The sequence below is a fragment of the Tursiops truncatus genome, chromosome 11 (assembly GCF_011762595.2).
Source record: "Tursiops truncatus isolate mTurTru1 chromosome 11, mTurTru1.mat.Y, whole genome shotgun sequence".
NCBI classification, from domain to species: domain Eukaryota; kingdom Metazoa; phylum Chordata; class Mammalia; order Artiodactyla; family Delphinidae; genus Tursiops; species Tursiops truncatus.
This window is the reverse complement of record NC_047044.1, coordinates 37892392-37914137: the sequence shown is the minus strand read 5'-3', so window position 1 is coordinate 37914137 and position 21746 is coordinate 37892392. Positions and strand designations below refer to the sequence as shown.

Here is a 21746-nt window from a genome sequence, read left to right as displayed (position 1 = left end):
GGGTGCTGCACAATGTGAATAATGCAGAGTTGTTATCTAGGGTTAGAATTGGAAATATCTCCTTGCCAGCCTGCTTGAGCTTTACTGGACCTGATGAGCAGTCTCTTACGGTTGCGTCTAACACGTTAAATTAGGTAATTCATGGTGAATTCTCCTCTCCTTCTTGCTGTTTCTATCCATCTCTTGTTTAATTTTATGATTTTTTTATGTCTTTATATTATTTCTTAAAGGAAATACTTCTTTCTCAAAAGACGTGTCATGATTAAGAGAAAGTTTCAGGGTTTATTGGTACATTTGTTCTCCCATTCAGTCTTCAGTTTATGTTCCTTTTTTAGAGCATATCTGTGAAGATTTTTAGTTAATAATTAGCCAAAAATAACACGAATGACAAATGCTCTGGGAATAGCATTAAAAGCAAATTATAAAATGTTAATGCTGGGGCTTCCCTGGTGGCGCAGTGGTTGAGAGTCCGCCTGCCGATGCAGGGAACACGGGTTTGTGCCCCGGTCCGGGAAGATCCCACATGCCATGCAGCGGCTGGGCCCGTGAGCCATGGCCGCTGAGCCTGCGCGTCCGGAGCCTGTGCTCCGCAACGGGAGAGGCCACAACAGTGAGAGGCCCACGTACCGCAAAAAAAAAAAAAAAAAAAAAAAAAGTTAATGCTGTGCTCTATCAAGTAAAAGACACTTTATTAAGGAAAAAGCTCTCTCTTGGAATTTGGTTGTGTTTAAAGGAGGGAAAAATAAGACAGTAAAAAAAGTGATTTATAACCTCTTTCTCTTAGCATTCTTACTGAGATTAAAAATGAGCAAGGGAAAGAGAGAAGGATGGAAAGATAACTAATATTGTAATTGCTTATTTCAGTTACATATTAGCTCTTCATATGCACTGTATTATATCTTATCTAATAACATTTTGATGTAAATGCTATCGTCTTCATTTTGCATAAAGGGGAACTGAGGCACAGAGATGATAAATAACTTCTCAAATATTAAGACGTGGCTAAAACCAGTAGACAGTGGTGTGATGGAAAATAGGAAAAACCATCAAAAAGCAAATAAAAATTGCCAAACTGAAATATATGCTCACCAAAACACCTTTGGATCAAAGATAGCAAAAATTCAAACAGATTCTAACACTTCAGAGTTTCCCTAGGATTCTTGGAACTAAGTTGTCATTTGTTCCTTCTTCCCTTCATTCTTTCAACACACTTTATATTTTTAATTTTTATATTGGAGCATAGTTGATTAACAATGTTGCGTTAGTTTCAGGTGTACAGCAAAGTGATTCAGTTATACATATATACATGCATCTATTCTTTTTCAAATTCTTATCCCATTTAGGTTATTACAGAATATTGAGCAGAGTTCCCTGTGCTATGCAGTAGTTCCTTGTTGGTTATCTATTTTAAAAATAGCAATGTGTACATGTCAATCCCAAACTCCCAACACGCTTTTAAATACATTCAAATGCCAGCACTGTGGTACGTGCTGGGTATGTAGAAGTGAACAAGTCTGACGTGGTCATTATCCTTATAGAGTTTATCTGCAGCTCATTTCATGAATATATAACTATCTACCTTCAAAAGTCATTGGCTCGCAGGCCAACGAAGAACGTATGTCACTGAATTTAGGACTTACGCTGCAGCCTGGCCTCTGTCAAATACTAACCGCAAGAGCATAAAACTCTTCCCTTAAAAGACTCAAATTAAGCAAAAATTGACAATCTTGAATAAAGATATATGGGCTCAGATATCATCCTGGATGATTCTACTGGATATTAATGCATTTTGTGGCCTTTTGTTTGTCGGCCCCTTTATTTTTTAACTTAGCAAATAGTTAGTAGCTTCTTTCACCAAGACAAAGATGGAAAACAAAGTTCTGCTTCCAAGTAGCTCACACTCTAGAGAATGACACCAGAATATAAAGAGCTAGTTGTAGAGTATGAGGTATGCAGTCTTTTTTGGAATATAAACTAACAAAGTAATTAAAGTTTCTGTTATGGGGGACATAATATATAGAGGAGACTGCACAGAGAAGATGAAATTTGTTCTCTTCTGGGATGTAAGAATTAAATGGGGGTGTACCAGGTGGGGAAGAGTGCAGGTGGGGCAGGCAAAGGAGAGGAAAATAGAACCAGAATCTAATTACTGACAGTGTATATGAAACAACCACACTTCAAAAAAAATGGCAGACATTTCATCATAATAATCGATGATCAAATATGAGCAAACGAATTTGGAACTGATTGAAGGGAAATGATGGGTCAAAAAGGTCTGAGGTTTCAGTCCTGGGTAAGTAGACGAATATTAGTTAATGATAGTAGGTTTAGTGAAGAAAGAAAATGAATTTTTCCACATGCTGTATTTGAGGGCCCAGCATTCTTTTTGAATTTTACTGTATATTTTTTAAGATATAGTAGATCACATGCATGTTATTTCATGTTTTACTACTTGCTATTTGTTATCCATTTTTTAATGGAAGGCACTGGAATAATTTCGTTTTACTTTATAAGACCACGCCCCATGACTTGGTGTAGAGAGGTCTGGACTCTTCAAAGACCTGGGAGTAAATCCTGTCTCAGCTACCAAGTTGCTATGGCATCTTGAGGAATTCACCTCAACTCAATAAAATCAGAGTTGAAATAGCTATAGTAGTCAGGCAAGGAACATCAAGGAACAGTCACAATGAAGCTTCAGTGATGAATTGGAGACCCCTGCCCCATTAGAGGAGTCACCTGTCACTCATCTCTAGATAATTGTTACCCAGCATGAATACAAACCTAGTCATAGGGGAAATTTTAAAAGCCCGATTTGTATGAGATATTTAGATGTTGACAACTAATTAAATACATACACACTTTCTACCAGTGGGTGCATGCACCCGATCAATTGGATTCCTACACTGATTGATTTGTTTTTCTGACATTTTAGAGGTGGAACACCTCCCTCCACTGCTCTGGTTCGATCTGTTTGACTTTTTGCAGATCTGATATTTTTCAGCCTTTTGCTGTGTTTCTCATAGCAACATCGTTTTTAGTTAAAAAAGCTTTTAGAAAAGAGCATTTGAAGAACATATTAAACAAAAAAAACGTCTTTCAAAGTTATGACAGAGGGTCAGGTTGAAAATGAACTTGATAGTGAGGACAGTGTATCCAACTTGTTTTTAAGTCTTTCAAGTACTTGAGAGAAGCAGGCATAATAGGATTTCAAACTTGCTGTTGTTCATCTCAGGCAAAGCCCTTCTATTTAGTGCTAGAAACTTTAGCTGTGTTTAATCCCTACAGTAAATAGGCCAGACTCTCCATCAAAGACAGACTATGTTTTAATAAATTATACAACTATATTTAATATACCTAAGCATACTCATTTGTACACATTTAATAATTATGACATCATGTTAATTGATTCCTTACTTAGTGCCTTGCATGGTGCTAGATCAGTTTTTCAAACTTCAATTATGACCAGCATTTTTTAAATGAATTGGAGTAAAATTAAAAAGAGCAGAAAATATCAAAGTGCATTTCAGAAGTTGTATTTCTGAAAAGCAATTTTCAGTTATAAAGAATACACACACACACATCCTGAATTATGTTGCAAAATGTGTTTCATTTTTGTTGATCATGGTAAAAAAAAAAAAAAAATGCAGATTTCTGTGCCAGCTACTTCAGATCTGTTTTTTCTAAATCATCAAAATATTTTAAGTAGATATTACCACCCCAATCTTACATATACAGAAAGTAAGACAGCATAAATGACTTATCAAATGCTACAGGAGTTATTAAGTGACCAGGTTGGGATTTGAACCCCTGATGGCTGGGTACCAACCTATATTCTTTCTTCTGTAAAACATTGGAGTATAAAAATAAACAAATGGGACCTAATGAAACTTAAAGGCTTTTGCACAGCAAAGGAAACCATAAACAAGACCAAAAGACAACCCTCAGAATGGGAGAAAATATTTGCAAATGAAGCAACTGACAAAGGATTAATTTTCAAAATTTACAAGCAGCTCATGCAGCTCAATATCAAAAAAAACAAACAACCCAATCCAAAAATGGGCAGAAGACCTAAATAGACATTTCTCCAAAGAAGATATACAGATTGCCAACAAACACATGAAAGAATGCTCAACATCACTGATCATTAGAGAAATGCAAATCAGAACAACCATGAGGTATCACCTCACACCAGTCAGAATGGCCATCATCAAAAAGTCTACAAACAATAAATGCTGGAGAGAGTGTGGAGAAAAGGGAACCCTCTTGCACCGTTGGTGGGACTGTAAATTGTTACAGCCACTATGGAGAACAATATGGAGGTTCCTTAAAAGACTAAAAATAGAACTACCATATGACCCAGCAATCCCACTACTGGGCATATACCCTGAGAAAACCATAATTCAAAAAGAGTCATGTACCCCAATGTTCATTGCAGCACTATTTACAATAGCCAGGACATGGAAGCAACCTAAGTGTCCATCGACAGACGAATGGATAAAGAAGATGTGGCACATATATACAACAGATACAATGGATATACAATGGAATATTATTTTCCATTGAGTTATTTGTAGTGAGGTGGATGTACCTAGAGTCTGTCATACAGACTATATGTACCTAGAGTCTGATGTACCTAGATGTACCTAGAGTCTGTCATACAGAGTGGAGTCAGAAAGAGAAAAACAAATACTGTATGCTAACACATATATATGGAATCTAAAAAAAAATAAAAGGTTCTGAAGAACATAGGGGCAGGACAGGAATAAAGACACAGACCTACTAGAGAATGGACTTGAGGACACGGGGAGGGGGAAGGGTAAGCTGGGACGGAGTGAGAGAGTGGCATGGACTTAATATATACTACCAAATGTAAAACAGCTAGCTAGTCGGAAGCAGCCGCATAGCACAGGGAGATCAGTTCAATGCTTTGTGACCACCTAGAGGCGTGGGATTGGGATGGTGGGAGGGAGATGCAAGAGGGAGGAGATGTGGGGATATATGTGTATATATAGCTGATTCACTTTGTTATAAAGCAGAAACTAACACACCATTGTAAAGCAATTATACTCCAATAAAGATGTTAAAAAATAATTGGAGTATAAATTTCATTGACTGCGGAGATGATTTCTGCTTGTTCTGATTAATTGTGATTGATTTTTTTCTTTTACTTTCAATTGTTGAAATAATTGTAATTAGTAAACTGTTAAAGTAGCACTTCGGATTTCCCAGGTCTGTCTGACTGTAAATAAAAGAATTTTTAAATCTTGGCTAGAAAAATATACCACTCATAGCTTTCTATTTTTATGTTTTAGTGATTTGTATCTCAAGTGCTGCTTCCTTTAATTGTTAGCTATTTTTTCCTGTAGGTAGATAGTGATGAATTTAATATTTCCTTAATCAAGTCAAATGGAGAAAATAAAACCATAGAAATTAAAGATCTGAAAATATTCACAAGATATTCCGTGGTGATCACTGCATTCACTGGAAATATTAGTGCTGCATATGTGGAAGGAAAGTCGAGTGCTGAAGTGATTGTTACTACTTTAGAATCAGGTAAGGTTTATTTTTCATGCTAAAAATTGACTGAGTTAGGTGTCTTTCTTACAGTTTCTCACACCTGACCCTACAAAGCATATGTGTTAAAAGAAATTTTTTAAGCATATAAGTTTAAACTTCAGTGACTCACTGTGACTGACAAGAGTAAAGCTTTGTATTTACATTTTTGAGGCAAAGTGGAATTATGTAGAATAATCAATACTTGTAAATACAAAAATAAATTAGTTCATAGTAAGGTAACCAATTGTACTTTTTTGCATTTATTTAAACACTATTTCAGAAGTTGAGTTACCTTGCCTAAGAGATGATTTTGTCCAACTGTCTATAGCCAATAAAGCTTCACCTTAAATTCCATTTTAATTATTTCTCTCCCACGGTTTAAATGCACATTAAAGTAATAATACTCCATTATTAAATAATCTAGAATTCAGAAGTAGAACCCAGGTTATGTTTCACCATATCTGTTTTCTTCACTTAGTTAAGTGACATGTTTTATTACATAATCTATTTGATAAATGTCAGAATCTGTACAGATTTCCTCCAGTTCCTATGAACAGGGTCTGAATGAATAATAAGATTGTAACCAATAAGAATTTAATGTGGAAAGTCAACTTCCCAGAACTCGCTTGCCCCATCCTCCTTCAGACTCCTGATGTTCTTTGCCACCAGATATATCTTTGGAAAGAGCACATGAAGGGATGTGTTGCTATAGTTTATTTGTTGCTATCTGTAAGGTAAGTATAGGAGGTAAAATATTTTTTAGCTAGTCTTTTCATTATGCTACATACTCTGTTGTCTGTAAACTTACAGTTCTAAATTGAAAAGTACATCCTATCCTCAGCACCCTAAAATTCTGCTTGTTTCCATTTTGTGGCCATGTATATTCCAGGTACTTATTTTCTTATTATACTTTTTGCACTTCTCCCCCATCCTACCTATCTGTGAGGAAAGTTGCTGCTAAACTTATTCACATTCACACCACAAAGCACTGATTGCAAATCCTAATGTGCTAACTCTTCCAAGGATATCATAGTTTAATAAATTTCTACTAAACCTCTAAGAGTAGAATTTTAGATGTCAAACGAAAGATATTTGGCGGATAGAGGGTTCTTTCTAGCATTCAGATAATTCTTTCATGTATTCAGCTTTTTAAAGCTGATCCTAATTTTAGAGAAACAATTCTTATAAAAAGAAAAAATATATATGTTTCTTATGTATCATAAAAATGTATAACAGCAAATGTTGTGAAAATGTGTGTTGAACCAATTTAACCTTTATTTCAGCTATGCATTTTTTCATCCTGCGATATTTGGCACAATGACATGTTTATTTGCTTTTCTCTCTCTTTTTTCTCACTGTTATTTATTTACTTATTTTTTGCTTGCCATAGGGCACTATCTCTAGGGATATTTGCAGCAATATCTGAATATCTGAATCATTGACAGCCAAATATCAACAGCCTTTTCATGGAAATTCTTAGAATTTTAGAATTTAGAATGGAATATCCATTTCAATGTGATCAAAATAAGATACGTTCATTCAATGAGTCATTTATTTAAAGAACACTGATTATGTAGTACAACAAAAACTAGTCTTTCATAAAATTATTCATAAATAATTTTATCCTCATGTGTATCATTTTAAAATAATTTATTGATATTTAGCTAGTTACATGTTAGGATAACTTTTATTTATCAAAAATAAAGTGGAATATCTAGAACATAAAGAAATCTTAAAATTCAACACTTAAAAAGAATCCTATTAGAAAATTGACAACGTGAACAGACATTTTACCAGAGAGGATATATGACTGGCAAATAAACTCATGATAAGATAGGTTTTCAACACCATTAGCTATTGGGGAAATGCAAATTGAAACCACAGTGATATATCACTATACATCTACTAGAACAGATGAAATAATAATGTTTTAAATAGTGACAATACCAAATGTTGGAAAAGATGCAGAAATACTAGATCTCTCATACATTGCTAGTGGCAATGTAAAAGGGTATAACTACAATGGAAAAATAGTTTGGTGATCTTTTATATACTACCAAATGTAAAATAGATAGCTAGTGGGAAGCAGCCGCATAGCACAGGGAGATCAACTGGGAGCTTTGTGACCACCTAGAGGGGCGGGATAGGGAGGATGGGAGGGAGACATAAGAGGGAGGATATATGGGGATATATGTATATGTATAGCTGATTCACTTTGTTATAAAGCAGAAACTAACACACCATTGTAAAGCAATTATACTCCAATAAAGATGTTAAAAAAATTTTTTTTTAAATGCACTTACCACATGATCCACCAAATACACTCTTGGGCAACTATCATAGAGAATTGAAAACTTAATGTCCATGCAAATATCTGTATATGAATGTTAATAGAAGACTTATTAGTAATGACAACAACAAAATAACTGGAAAAAACCCAAATGTTTTTATAAATTAAACTCGTACATCCATAAAATGGAACACTACTCGGCAATAAAAATAGAATGAACTATTGATATACAACAACCCTGATGGACCTCAAGGTCACTGTGCTATTGTCTTTTGCAAATGACAAAACTATGGAAATGGAGATTGATTAGTGTTGTGAGGAGGCATGGAGTGCAAGTCTAAGGGGACATTTCTTTATGGTGATGGAATAGTTTTGTATCTCATTTCTGGTGATGGTTACAGGAATCTACACATGGGATTAAATTGCATAGAACTACACGCAGATACAGGAAAGCATGAAAAATGGTGAAAACTGAATAACGTCTATAGTCAACATTATTGTACCAGTGTCTGTTTCCAGGTTTGATATTAAACAACAGTTACATAAGATATCACCACTGGGGAAAGCTGGGGGAAGGTTACAGGGGACTGTATGTATGACTTTTGCAACTTCCTGTGAGTCTACATTATTTTTAAGTTCAGAGTATCATAGAAATGCATTCTATGCATTTCTATATCATGAAATGCATTCTGTATAAAAATACATATATTATAAAAGGCTAAATAAATAAGCAAATAAATTGGATCACTGTTATGGTTTCTGTGATTTATAGATGTCAATGATTCTATAATGCATGAGCCATTTTGCTTGTTTTCAAAATTAAATGGCTTAAATGATCTCTTTATAGACAGAAACTTGAAGCAAATCAGTTTTATATGGACATCAAAATGAACACAAATTTTTTTTAAATTGTAATTGCTAAATATTTCATTTCAGTCCCTAAGGACCCACCGAACAACATGACATTTCAGAAGATACCAGATGAAGTTACAAAATTTCAGTTAACGTTTCTTCCCCCTTCTCAACCTAATGGAAATATCCAAGTGTATCAAGCTTTGGTTTACCAAGAAGATGATCCCACTGCTGTCCAGATTCGCAACCTCAGTATTATCCAGAAAACGGACACATCTGTCATTGCAATGTTAGAAGGACTAAAAGGCGGACATACATACAACATCAGTGTAAGAATACATAGCTTTTAATTATTCACCTATCTTACAAAGTTGGTTTACAAACTCAGCATTCAAAAATACTGCAGCTTATGTACATAATACATTTTTCCTATCTTTTCGTGGGATGGCTTAAGACATGCCAACTGAAAATAAATTTGGAGAAACAAAATTGCTGCTTTCCTATTTTAATACAGCAAGTCCTGTGAAAATATGTAAACAACAAAAAAGTTTGCACAATTATAGTGGAAATCCAGAAATAAAGCAGGAAGAAAATCCACGTTAAAAGTTAAAGATCAGTGACCCCTGCTCGCCGAAACTAGAGAAAACCTGCGAGCAGCAATGAAGACCCAACGCATCCAAAAATAAATAAATAAAATCGATAAATAAAAGTTAAAGAGCAGATATATATAATGAGATGATTCTGCCTAAAGAAAAACTGTTTCTGTGTGATTATAGGTGGAAAATGGAAAAACAAATTTCAAAGGCAGAAGTCAGAAATAACTATGTGATTGAAATTCACATGTATTTCACACAACTATTACTAAAAGCTAATATTATTTTACATCTTAATTCTAAATTATCCATTTGGTAAAGTAAATATGTGTGTGAGTTCATATACATACACCCAAACGCATACACAATTTGTTTCATCCTTTCACTATTTTTGCATGTCTTGGAATTTTCAAACAATCATAAAATTCAGAAAATCATCTTTTAAGCAAGATAGAATTCACCCTACACATTCAAGTAGCTCCATAACTAATCTTCCTATCAACTGTTTATATCAGAAAACTGTCATTAATAATCTGTGTTCCCTCGCAAACTTTATATCTCATTATGTAATCTGACTTGCTAGGATTCTAGCTGCATGTACCATTAAATGAACCCCCGTTGTAGAAGATCTATTAGAGAGAAGGTGGTGGTTAAGGGAATGAACTGACCTAGGTTCAAATTCCGGCTCTGCTAGTTTCTTTCTGGGCAATTTCCTCAAATCTGTGCCTCAGTTTCCTTATCTGAAAAATTAGTAATAAGAATAGTAATTTCTATGTAGGATATTAATAGTTATGGTAGGTAGCAAGTGTTGTAACAGTTTTGGCTCTTGCAAATTAAAAAAAACAGGAAATAAAGTACAACCAATTCATAATTTAAAGAAAAATCTGATTCTTTGCAAAGTGCAACATAGTGTCCTCAACACCTGAGAGTTTATTAGAAATGTGTAACTTTCGCACCTGTCCCGACCTACTGAATCAAAACCTACAGATCTTCATTTAACAGGGTTTGCAAGTGACTTCTTTGCTCACTGCAGGTTGAGAAGCACTGCCCAACTTTATTATCTCACTTAAAGGTTAGATTGTAAAGAAATAAAAATAATTAAGCACTTCATAACATTGCTTTTATTTTGAATACTTCCTTTTTAAAATTACATGCACCAATAAATATTTCCTTTAGATACTTTTAAGCATTTTATGGGCTTGGTTTATTTAGTATACCTAGCACATCATGTATATTACTATTTTAATTCAATCAAAATACTTCTGAAGCTATCCAGGGGGTGGAGGGTGGGTCACTAATGTATGAAACAAATTTATTAATTCCAAAAATGATATATTCTGAATTGCGTTTATTGAATACAATGAAATTGGCCAAGAACACAGTCTTTATTTTACATAGCAAGATAAAGTGAATAAAAGAAGAGCCTGTGTCTGCCGCTTCCTAAACACAAAGTTAATTGAAAGGATTCACATTTGTGTAAATCACCCGCTGTATATTCAAACAGAAATGCTTTATGTGTATATGCTGCATTATGCAGGGTATAGCGTCAGATATTTTGGGGCAGGGGTGAAGCAGGGTATAAAGGCCAACTTTCAGAGGGATGATTTAATACAGGAAAACTGGGAGGCTGAGGAATAGGGTTTCATCTCAGAGAAGGAAAAAAAAGAGCGTCTTGAATATGGATTTAAAGAAAGCCGGAGTTAACCTAGCTACAGAGAGAAGGAACAGATGTTAGAGTAGATGAAGAGAGAGTGTAGACATAGTGACTTTTCTGCTCTTTCTTCCTAAAGGTTCAAATTGAAGCCACATCATTCTTGGTCTGTATGATAGGGCTGTTTAGGTCACTTAGCCTTTGTTCTCAGGGCTTAGTACCATAATATCAGTTGTAAGAACTATTTTATTGCTAACGTTCTTCCTCCATATATTAATTTGAGTGCAAGAAAATATAACTAACAGACTATATGAATTGTTTTCAAAAGTGCAATCATTTTAAAATGACATATAACCATAATCAGTTATACATACACATATGCAATAATTTGAAAATAATAACAAGGTGTTTCTTTGTTTTAGGTTTATGCAATCAATAGTGCTGGTGCAGGGCCAAACGTTCAAATGAGAATAACCATGGATATTAAAGGTACATGAGCTGTCTTCCCATGAAATACTATTAATCAAAGAGTAATTATAATTTGTATTCTGTATTAGAGTTAAGGATGTAGTTAAGCTTTTAAACCATGCATATGCATATAATAAGCATATATTAAGTAATAAGTAATGTATGCTTATTCAGGCTATAATTAAAATGTCTTAATCATAATGCAAATTACCATGTTAATTACAGAGACTGCCCACTGCTATTTATCTTATTTCTTTTCTGCTAAATTTAAACTTTTCTGAGACAAGGTTTATAATTGTATTTTATGTTTTTAAAATTTTATTGAAAAGAAAGCTCCTTTAAATTACACGTGACTAGACTTCGACTAGTTCTAATTAGATTCCTTGACTGATCTTTATTTACTTTGAAAGTCAGATTCTTTTCAGTTAATCAAATAGTGCTTACTGAACTACCATATAATCAACTTTATGATTCTGACTATAAAAGTAGATCTATCAATTCATTATTGACAGGGATGTTTTTTCATAGAAAATACACAAAAATTTGGAGGCTGCCTCCCCCACCAAATTCCACAAAAGCCATAAAAGATTACTAAGAGGACCTCGGGGGCATTCAGTCATTCAAGGTGCCTTCTCAAGACTGAAAATATGCACACAGTTTTGCCACTTCTCTAAAATCCTGTGTAAAACCTGCGGAGAGATTAAAAAAAAAAAGTGTATTGACCTTTGGTAGAATTCCACCTGATGCTCCTCTCTCTGAAACAAAAAGTAGCTTTTCTCAGTCTTTGGTAAGCATAGCACAGCACAGTGATTAAAAGTGCCAGCTTTTAGGCTGAGTCTAGAGTCAGGTTGCTGAGGTTGAATTCTGGATTGGCCACTTGATACCTGTTTGACTTTGGACAAGTTTCTTAACACCTGTAAGCCTGTAATGGAGATAATACTAGTTCCTACCTCATAAGTTGCTGTGAGGATTAAAAGAGAGAATCTTTGAAAAACCCACGGGACAGTGCCTGGAAACAAGCATTGTTAAGGATAAGAACTAATCACTATAAGATGAAGCTGATACATTTTACTTTTTATCAATGGGTAGTTTATATACCTATAATACTATTTGTGTTATTTGCTTTTAGTTGATAAATATGTACTTGGAATGTACAAACTCCTGAAGTCTAAAAAATATCAGCTACTTTAGAAAGTGACTTCATAAAGAAGAGCTTACCTCATACCGTCCTAATTTCTCTTTGTTATTTAGTGGCAGACATATTCATATATTCAGTATACAGGTAACAATAGATGCATTATATTTATTTAGTAAAACTTCCCATTTCAGATACTTGCTCATCCTTAGGCAGACATGACTAGTTCTGACTTTCCATGCCTTACATAGGGTGGATAGACTCATGACCAGTTATCTAGAGAAGATATATGAGTACTAAGGGGCAGTGGTTCAGTCCTAGAGAAATGAATTTTTCTCCAGTAATATGCATGATTTTATTGACATGGAGTGACACTGGATTAATAGTTGTCTCATTAGATTTGCATTTGACAGATAATACCGAGTTGGATAGTACTGTCGCATGCCAGATTCCTCTAACAGGAAACCTTGTCTTGGGGACTCCCCAGTGGCCTCTCTCAAAGTTTCTCAGAACTCCCTGAAACCTGAGGCCCTTCCTGCTGAATCCTTTCTTCCTTCCTTCTCCCCATTCACACGTGTCAGGCCTGTGATCATGCCACCTGCTATTGCACCCTGCCCCTTGATTCTCATAGATATTTTCCCCAATAAACTTCTATACATCTAATATCATCGTAACTTTTATGTATCAGAGGAGTGAGCTCAGGGATCAAGTCAGAAAGATTTGGTTCCAGTCTTGATAGTTCCCTCTTACCGCTACGTAGCATAAGACCATTTTCCTCATGTATAAAATGGAAATGATATTGGCAATTTTATGGCATTGTCGGAGAGGCTTTTTTAAAAGATTTTATAAATACGAGAATTGAAGTTTGATTAAGCAACTTACTGATGCTCAGCTAGTGTATGTAGCTATAAGATGAAATGAAACAAGAGGAGCTTCTACAAATGTTGATTTTGGAGATACCTGCATGCATTGACGGTAAAATGTGAATTATCATGATGGCACTTTTAGAAAATTATTCTGGCAGTATCTGTTAAAGTTAAAAGTACATGTTTCTTTTGTTCCAGAAATTCTGCCCTTGGGAATATATTCCATAGAAATAAAAGGATCAGTAAATAAGGCTAAATGTATAAGGCTGAGTAGTGAAGCAAATGTTCAAAACCTGAAGGAAAAGTGAATTCCCATCACTAGATGAATGACTGAATAAATATGATGCAGTTGCACCATGATGTACAACATAGTCATTAAGAAGAATGAGTTAGCCAGAACTTGGTGACTTGAAAAGATTTACACAAGTCTTATTTAAGTGAGAAAAACAATATGTGGGGTAATTATAATACTTAATATAGCACCATTAAAACATATCAGTGAGAAGAATCCATAATGTATGACTTTATGTATTTTTATATGATTATGTGAACATAGAGAAAAATATGTGAGGATACCATCCAGATGTTTGGTATGGATAACTGCAGGGTTAGAGGGCAGGGCTCCTGGTATGACTAGAATAGAAACTGGTAAATCAGCTAAAGGAAGTAAAAGAAAAAAAAAACATGAAAATACTAGTATGATTTAATGCATTTGTGAAAATTATAAATACAGTTTGAATTTCTTTAATATATAAAGAGGAGTCAGATGTCTGAAAATCACACCTGGGTCCCATTATCTTAGGCAAGCCTCAAATATATAATTGTACCATTAGGAGGTAATAATTGCTAAATATCTGCTGTATCCAAACAGAAATCTGTTTCATTTGTTATTTATATTTGTCATCACTTTATCTGTAAATTACTGCATGAAAGGAGAATTCAAAATGATTTTCTCTGCAGAAACAAAAAATGAATTGGTAGTGATATTTCTTCTTTGTTTATAGCTCCAGCGCGACCAAAAACCAAACCAACCCCTATTTATGATGCCACGGGAAAACTTCTTGTGACTTCAACAACAATTACAATCAGAATGCCAATATGTTACTATAATGATGACCATGGACCAATCAAAAGTGTACAGGTGCTTGTAGCAGAAGCAGGAGGTATCATCACATGCCAGCTTATCTTGTCAAATTGCAGTGTGTGAACTGCTGAATGCTAAAGACATTTCAACTCAAAATTAGTAATATGAGGTTGACTCCTGATTATTATACATCTCTTGAGTTTAATAGATTGTCAATATTATTATTAATTTTACTGATCATTAATATATGCCTAAAATATTTTACCAAAATTTAAAAAGGCATGGTTAAAATATGTGATTTATTTATTCCATATGCTGGTAGGATTGTGTTGAGTTTGGCAGGATGGAGTCTTGATAGCTTCTTTGGAGGTGTGAAAGAGAGTTAGTTACCCTTGACTGAGGAATGTTTTTTCTCCGAGAAGTCATTCTCCACAATGCCTATGGATTCATGTGTGATGGGAATGGATAGGGTTCCCTAATTATCCAGGTAGATCAGCTGAATCATCCCTGGTGGTTCATAGAGTGACAGATGTTGCATCCAGGTTTTCCTCATGCAATTATAGAAACACCCTTTATAAATGTGAAAATACATTTGGATATTACTTGTAATCATTATTCTTTTTTCTGAAAATAGCTCAGCATGATGGAAATGTAACAAAGTGGTATGATGCATATTTTAATAAGCCAAGGCCATATTTTACAAATGAAGGCTTTCCTAATCCCCCATGTACAGAGGAAAAGACAAAGTTTAGTGGCAATGAAGAAATTTACATCATAGGTGCTGATAACGCATGTATGATTCCTGGCAATGAAGACAAAATCTGCAATGGACCTCTGAAACCAAAAAAGCAATACTTGTAAGTATAGTTTACGCTTACTGTGCATCATGTTAGCAAGCTAGCTGACAACTTTCATCATCCATCTACCTCTCCTGTCATCTTTCCAGTAAGTGCTGGGCATCCATAATGTATTGTGACCTAATGCATGATAAAGATCAACAAGGCATTGTCCTTATATCCCGTAAACATACGGTTGTAGGGAAAGTAGGCAAGCTTAAAAGTAATTATGGTTTGACGTGTTAAGTGACTAAGGGCAATATGAAAAATGTGCAAATTGGAGAACACAGGTAGAATTTAATTCTTTCTGTAAAGGGCAGTGTGACGAATGTGTACTATTTTGTGTTTTTCACTCATTTCTCTGCCGTGCATGCTAATGTCAGGTTTTTAGAAACATGATCCTCGTCTTTCAGTTAATTATGGCTTCAGTTTACCTCAGTCATAGCAATCATTTTCAGCTTTTCATACTATCAAACAACTGAATGAGGAATTGAAATCTTTACAATTCACTTTAATATTTGGTATTGTATAGATTATAATAATCTAATATAAAAACCAATGCTGATATGTTAGCTTTATTAAATGCTTTGCTAAATTGGTTATTTTTCTCCTACTAAATTGACTGTTATTTTGTGTCATGACTATAGTTTTTTAATTATTTAAATTATTTAATTTTCAAAATACAATTTTTACTACTAAATTTGAAAAATACAGCTAGTTTCATTTTTGCCTGCTGAAGCACTGTTAAGTTCTTCATAAACATCCTAGGACAAGTTAACATTAGAAAAGTTAGAGAAGTTAGGCATTTGAAAAAAGAATGCTCTATTATCTGTTATTAAGTACAATTACTTGGGTTACTAAGTTATGGCCTGAAATTAATCATCATACGATAACAGTTACAGAAATGATACACCACAAAGTTTAATATTTATCCAAGAATTGTTGATTTTACATTTTTTCCAAAACATTTCATATAATCCATAAAATCATAAGAATTTGAGAAGAGTAGGGATTAAATTATGAAGTACAATTTATTAATATAGATTGGTTTTATATTTTAAAATTCTTGTAGGTTCATAGTTTTGTTTTTTTAAAGATTTCCTTTTTTAAATAAATTTATTTTTGGCTGCGTTGGGTCTTCGTTACTGCCCGCGGGCTTTCTCTAGTTGTGGCGAGCGCAGGCTTCTCACCATGGTGGCTTCTCTTGTTGCAGAGCATGGACTCTAGGAGCACGGACTTCAGTACTTGTGGCATGCAGCCTCAGTAGTTGTGGCTCGTGAGCTCTAGAGCACAGGCTCAGTAGCTGTGGTGCACGGGCTTAGTTGGTCCAAGGCCTGTGGGATCTTCCTGGACTGGGGCTTGAACCCATGTCCCCTACATTGGCAGGCAGATTCTTAACCACTGTGTCACCAGGGAAGTCCCATAATTTTAAAATAAGGTAAATTTCGGTTGTCTCTGTGGTGACAGAATCAATCGGTGATTTTTAAGATTGACTTTCTTCTGCATCCATCTTGTATTTCATATGTCATGAAAGCACAGAAAGTGAAAAGTGCACACTCGGAATTAAGAAGCACTGTTCTTCATTTGTTTGTATTTGAACAGGATGAGTTTTATATGACTATTCTAAATCTGGCTTGTTGGCATTTTCCAAGGTGGCTGAGGTATAAGTTATTATGCTTTATATTTATAAAGTGTGCTTGTGCAGACATTCAGTGGTTTCATCCAAATAAATCCATGAAGGAGGTGATCTACTTCATTTGATTAACCTGCTGACTCTTCATGAGTCTGGTCAAATTTTTGGTCACTCTCTCATGAAGTTCAAGAGGTCCATGTACAAGATAATTTCAAGTAAAGATATTATTTATTTGTCCTGATGGTGACTGATTTCCAAGTTTACGCTTTGTAAGTTAACTTTCTCTTTAACAAAACTGTCTTTTTCACAGCCATTTGTTAAATTATTCATAGAAAAAAAAAGTCATATGGTATGTAAATTGTTGTTGTTTTTTATTTCATAGGTTTAAATTTAGAGCCACAAATGTCATGGGACAATTTACTGACTCTGATTACTCTGATCCTGTTAAGACTTTAGGTAAGACATATTTTGTAGTTAATTTCATTTATAATCTCAACACGCTAATCACAGCTGTAACATTCATTAGTAAATGTATTAAGCCATGACGAATGTTCTCAAGGATAAAATCATTTCAAGGTTAATTATCCTAAGGAAAAAATAGTATTTATAATACTCTTTTAAGTGATGGACGTTCCATCTATTCAAATCTGGACATAGACTTCAATATGGTATTTGGTCTAGGCTGATGTGTGGAATATTACACTAAGCAAATATTTATTTGGCTGTTTAATATGTAATCTTATATGTAAAACATTTTTACTTCATAAAAAAAGAAAAAGGATGATGGAAACTTTCCTGAAATAATCCTAAAAGATAGAAGCCTACCTGTCTTTTTAAATTTTATTTTCTTTCTGATCAACTCTGAGTTTTTCAATTATATACACCCAGTCAGGCCTGAATAAAACATCAATACAATTAGTCAGATGCAAGTATATTTCTTCTTCTTCTTCCTTTTCTCCCCCTTCCTCACCCCCTCCTGCTCTCCCTACTATGGCTACTACTTCTTCTCTTCCCCCTCCTCCCCTCGTCCTTCTTCACCACCAACCTATCTAACATTATTCTGGGCCAGACATACTCTGAGGCTCTTTGTATGTATTCACTGATGGGCTCTTCACAGCTGTCCTTTAATTTAGGTCAGTGGTTCTCAACCAGTGATTTTACTCTCCAGGGGACATTAGGCAATGTCTGGAGCCATTTTTGGTTGGGTTGTCACAATTGTGCAGGCTGAGCTAGTGGCATCTAGTGAGCGGGGAGGCCAGGGATGCTGCTACCTATCCTACAGTGCATAGGACAGCCCCTCCAGCAAAGCGTTATCTAACCCACAGTCAATAGTGCTGAGGTTCAGAAACCCTGTTAGGTGTCAGTGTTAGTTCCACTTTACAGACGAGGAAACCGTGGCCCAGATTAAGTAATTACGTGGCTCTGCCGGCACAAATTTTACAACCATTATGATAAAAATGCAGGATTTAGACCTGGATTCAAATCTTGGCTCTACCACTTGAGAAAATAATTTCTATAAACCTCAGTTTCCTTGTTTGGAAAATGGTGATATTACCTGCCTTGAAAGATCTGTGTAAAATAATATAGGTAAAGATATTAATATTTTATAGTTATAAAGTGTTCAATGCTTAATAGCTTCTTTTTGGATGAGTTATAAGGGAAGATTTTAAAAATATATTTCCTTAGGAGAAATTGTTTCCCTAGGACTTCTCTGAGTAAATCACAGCTTTCTGTTTCCTCTGTGTCAGGCTCTGAGAGTGTGGAACTTTGTGTGTTGTTCTGATCCACAGTATATCATGAATGCAATAGATTTCAGTGATAATTATGGCTGGAAGAAGACGGAAGATGTTCCACCCTTTTCAGTTAGAAAGTCTCATCTGGTTGTGGAACATTAATTGTATAAACCAGTTTCTGCAGCCTCCACTTAGTTAAGGAAACTTTGGACCTTGAAGAAATGAAGGGGCACACGGTTTGCTACATTAATGTTTATAGGGGAATAACATAGATTTCGTTGGCTGTGCTGTCTGCTTAAATTCCATAAAATCACTGGTTTGACTAATTTTACGTAATCATTTTTAAATCAGCTGACTAGACTTGTGGTTTTGGAGTTGTGTCAAGCGTTTCTGCATTTGATAGGTGAGTTTATCACACCCTGACACCACCACAGTACATGTTTTGATGGCATCAACTTAACTTCCTTTAGGTTACAGCATTCAGAAACTACGTATTATCACAGCTAAATGGTGACCCGGTATATTTACCGATGGAAGATAAGAAACATAGTACAAGTGGATTAGCTCATATGTCTTAGAGAGATGATACTTTGAGGATGCGGTGCTAAAAAGAGATCACTTTGTTGTGTTGTTTGCTGTTCATCTCATAGCTTGCTGGTTTTATGTAGATTATGGATATGAGGACAACATATTCAGCCAATTATCTGAAAGGTAAAGTTGAGACATCTAGGTTAATAGGAACGAAAGAGGAGGGAAACCAAGCATCAGGAACCATGGTGTACAGGGACGTGATTCCCAGATTCTGCTAAATGGCTTCCCTTTGGCCAAGGATGGGCCTCGTCCATCACTTTGGCCACAGGTAGTCTCAAGATGTCCCTCAGCGACGGTCTTCTCTTTCTTTCTTTGTCTCTCAGCCAAGGCAGTGGAATACAATAAGTAATTCTAGAAGATAGAAGAAATACATCATCAGTTCTCTGATTCCCCTTTTGGAATCATCACCACCACCCAAGTCATCCAGGTGCTAATGTTTGTGTGCCCTGGTAACAGCAGGAGTGTAAGGGGATGTAAGATGTATAATGAACGGCAGAGCACCAGCTCCTGTCAAGGTCAGAACAGGAGGGACTAGGGAAACACAGGCTGGGCACAGTCAGTGAAATGCCATTGGGTTGGTAAGGGGTTGTGACAAGGAAGAGTCCCACGTATCTACAATCAATTTTTCAGGGTTCATATGCTATTTGGAGACCAGTGACACCAGGATAGCCTTTCAGGCTCCTCCTTAGGGTGGCCTCCCATGGGCTCTCTCCTGATAGATAGCAGCTTTATAATAGGAGTTTGCTCTCTAATGCTTATTCCAATTGACCACATAAAATTCTGCTATCTAGATAGTTATTTGTAGCTAGGAAAATAGTGCCGGGCAGGAGTGGAGGAAATTAAAAGGAGTGCAACCCTCAGTTGTGGTGAAATGAAATGTTCAGATTTGGAATATGGTGTGTACCACAGGAGCAGAATTCCTTGATGTCCATCAAAGTAGCCCAGTCATTTTGCTGGTTAATGGATGTAACACCATCGATTTCTGGCCTCATATTAATTTTCTACCTGGCTATTGGATATTGTGGTTCTGTGTATATCAGATTCACTCTTGAGTCAGGAACCAAAGAACACCCTCCAGAAAAGGTGCTGGTCTATAATTGGCATTAATAAAAGGCCATGGAGTCATAGAGTTTTTGGGAAAAGAACATTGCCGAGGAGGATATAGTAGAAGGACCCAAAAAGGAAATAAAGTTGACTGTTTCTACAGTGGGCAGTGGTCAATGGCAAGAATGGTTTCATGGCTATAAGAATGGAGGCAAGCAAACAGTAAAATGCATCGGTGTCATCGTAAGCATACAAAGGATGATTGAGTCCTTTTTTTCTCTCAAACATGTCATGTATTGGGATATAGGACAGCATTTGCAACAGGCTAGTGGCTCCCAGCATTTCTAACAGGTCTGCCCAACACTTAGGTGTGCATCTCACACTTCAGTGAAAAAAGTCTAGGTCCCATCTAGGTCATCAAACCACCAATGGGTGTACTGGTATTTTGCACACCACAGGCAAGGAGCTTCAAGTTGAGTCGCCTATCAATACAATCTTAAGGATTTAAGTGCCTTTGCAAAGCTGTGTTTCTAAGTTAGTATAGGACACACATTTACAAGACAGACCATTTTGATAGTGGTTGTGCCTGTCAGAGATATTATTTGGATGTTAAAATTAGGGGCAAAGAATCACTGATGAACTAAAAGGCTTAAGTTTTGGGAAAAAGGCTAACAGCAGTACAAGTAAGAAGGGGCCAGACAGGGCTTTGCTGAGTAAGGATTGATAACCTGGAAGAGGTTTGCACGTTGGGAAATCTTTGTAGCCTGTAGGAATAATGGGAAATGAGATGTGCCATCATTTTGACCCTAAAGAAATACTTACAACTTACTTGATTTTGTTTTCACTCAGGATTGAGCATTAGGATTTTTATTAAGAAAATTCCCAAGAATCCTTCTTAAATTTTTTTTTAAGAAACCCCCTTAGGCACATCAGTTTATGGAAACTGCTTGTAGGCAATGTTTTGATTGCAAGGTTTAATTATAGAGGATTCCTGTGATTTGAAAACCAGACACTGCTTTCTGCACCTCACAGGGCTTCATTAAAACTGAACAAGTTGAAACCTTAAACCTCATGGCAAAGGCGCTCTGTGATTGTTTTCTTTTGTCATAATACTTCTCATTTAATTACTGTGCTAACAATGAAAAGTTCCAATATGCTCACTTGGGAACAGAGATAGGGAGTCAGTCACTATATATTTTTTGCAGCAAAAGGATCACTTGCCCCCGGGACACCAGAGGAGCAGGGGAAGGTTTTATGATGTTAATGAGGCAGTGGCAATGTGATGGTGAACCTCGTAAACTCTGTAGTCAGACAAGCACATTTCAGGCAGTTTTGGCATATATGGAATTTATGTGACCTTGGGTTAGTTACTTAACAAATTAACTTCTGCAATCTTATTTCCAAAATGAGAATA

At 35.6% G+C, this 21746-nt stretch overlaps 2 protein-coding genes across 2 annotated transcripts in view; one reads left to right on the top strand and one right to left on the bottom strand.

The window, feature by feature from the left end:
• The window catches only part of PTPRQ (protein tyrosine phosphatase receptor type Q), a 198707-nt gene that overhangs the window by 126066 nt on the left and 50895 nt on the right, over positions 1-21746 (top strand). The window contains exons 30-35 of the mRNA XM_073789216.1: positions 5367-5553; positions 8783-9027; positions 11365-11431; positions 14416-14574; positions 15130-15352; positions 17347-17420. Of these exons, the coding sequence (XP_073645317.1) occupies positions 5367-5553; positions 8783-9027; positions 11365-11431; positions 14416-14574; positions 15130-15352; positions 17347-17420 (955 nt within the window). The remainder of the gene's footprint in view (positions 1-5366; positions 5554-8782; positions 9028-11364; positions 11432-14415; positions 14575-15129; positions 15353-17346; positions 17421-21746) is intronic.
• LIN7A (lin-7 homolog A, crumbs cell polarity complex component) overlaps positions 13816-21746 on the bottom strand; it is a 394724-nt gene continuing 386793 nt past the window's right edge. Inside the window, exon 11 of the mRNA XM_033866291.2 lies at positions 13816-19639. The gene's annotated coding sequence lies outside the window, so the exon portion shown is untranslated. The remainder of the gene's footprint in view (positions 19640-21746) is intronic.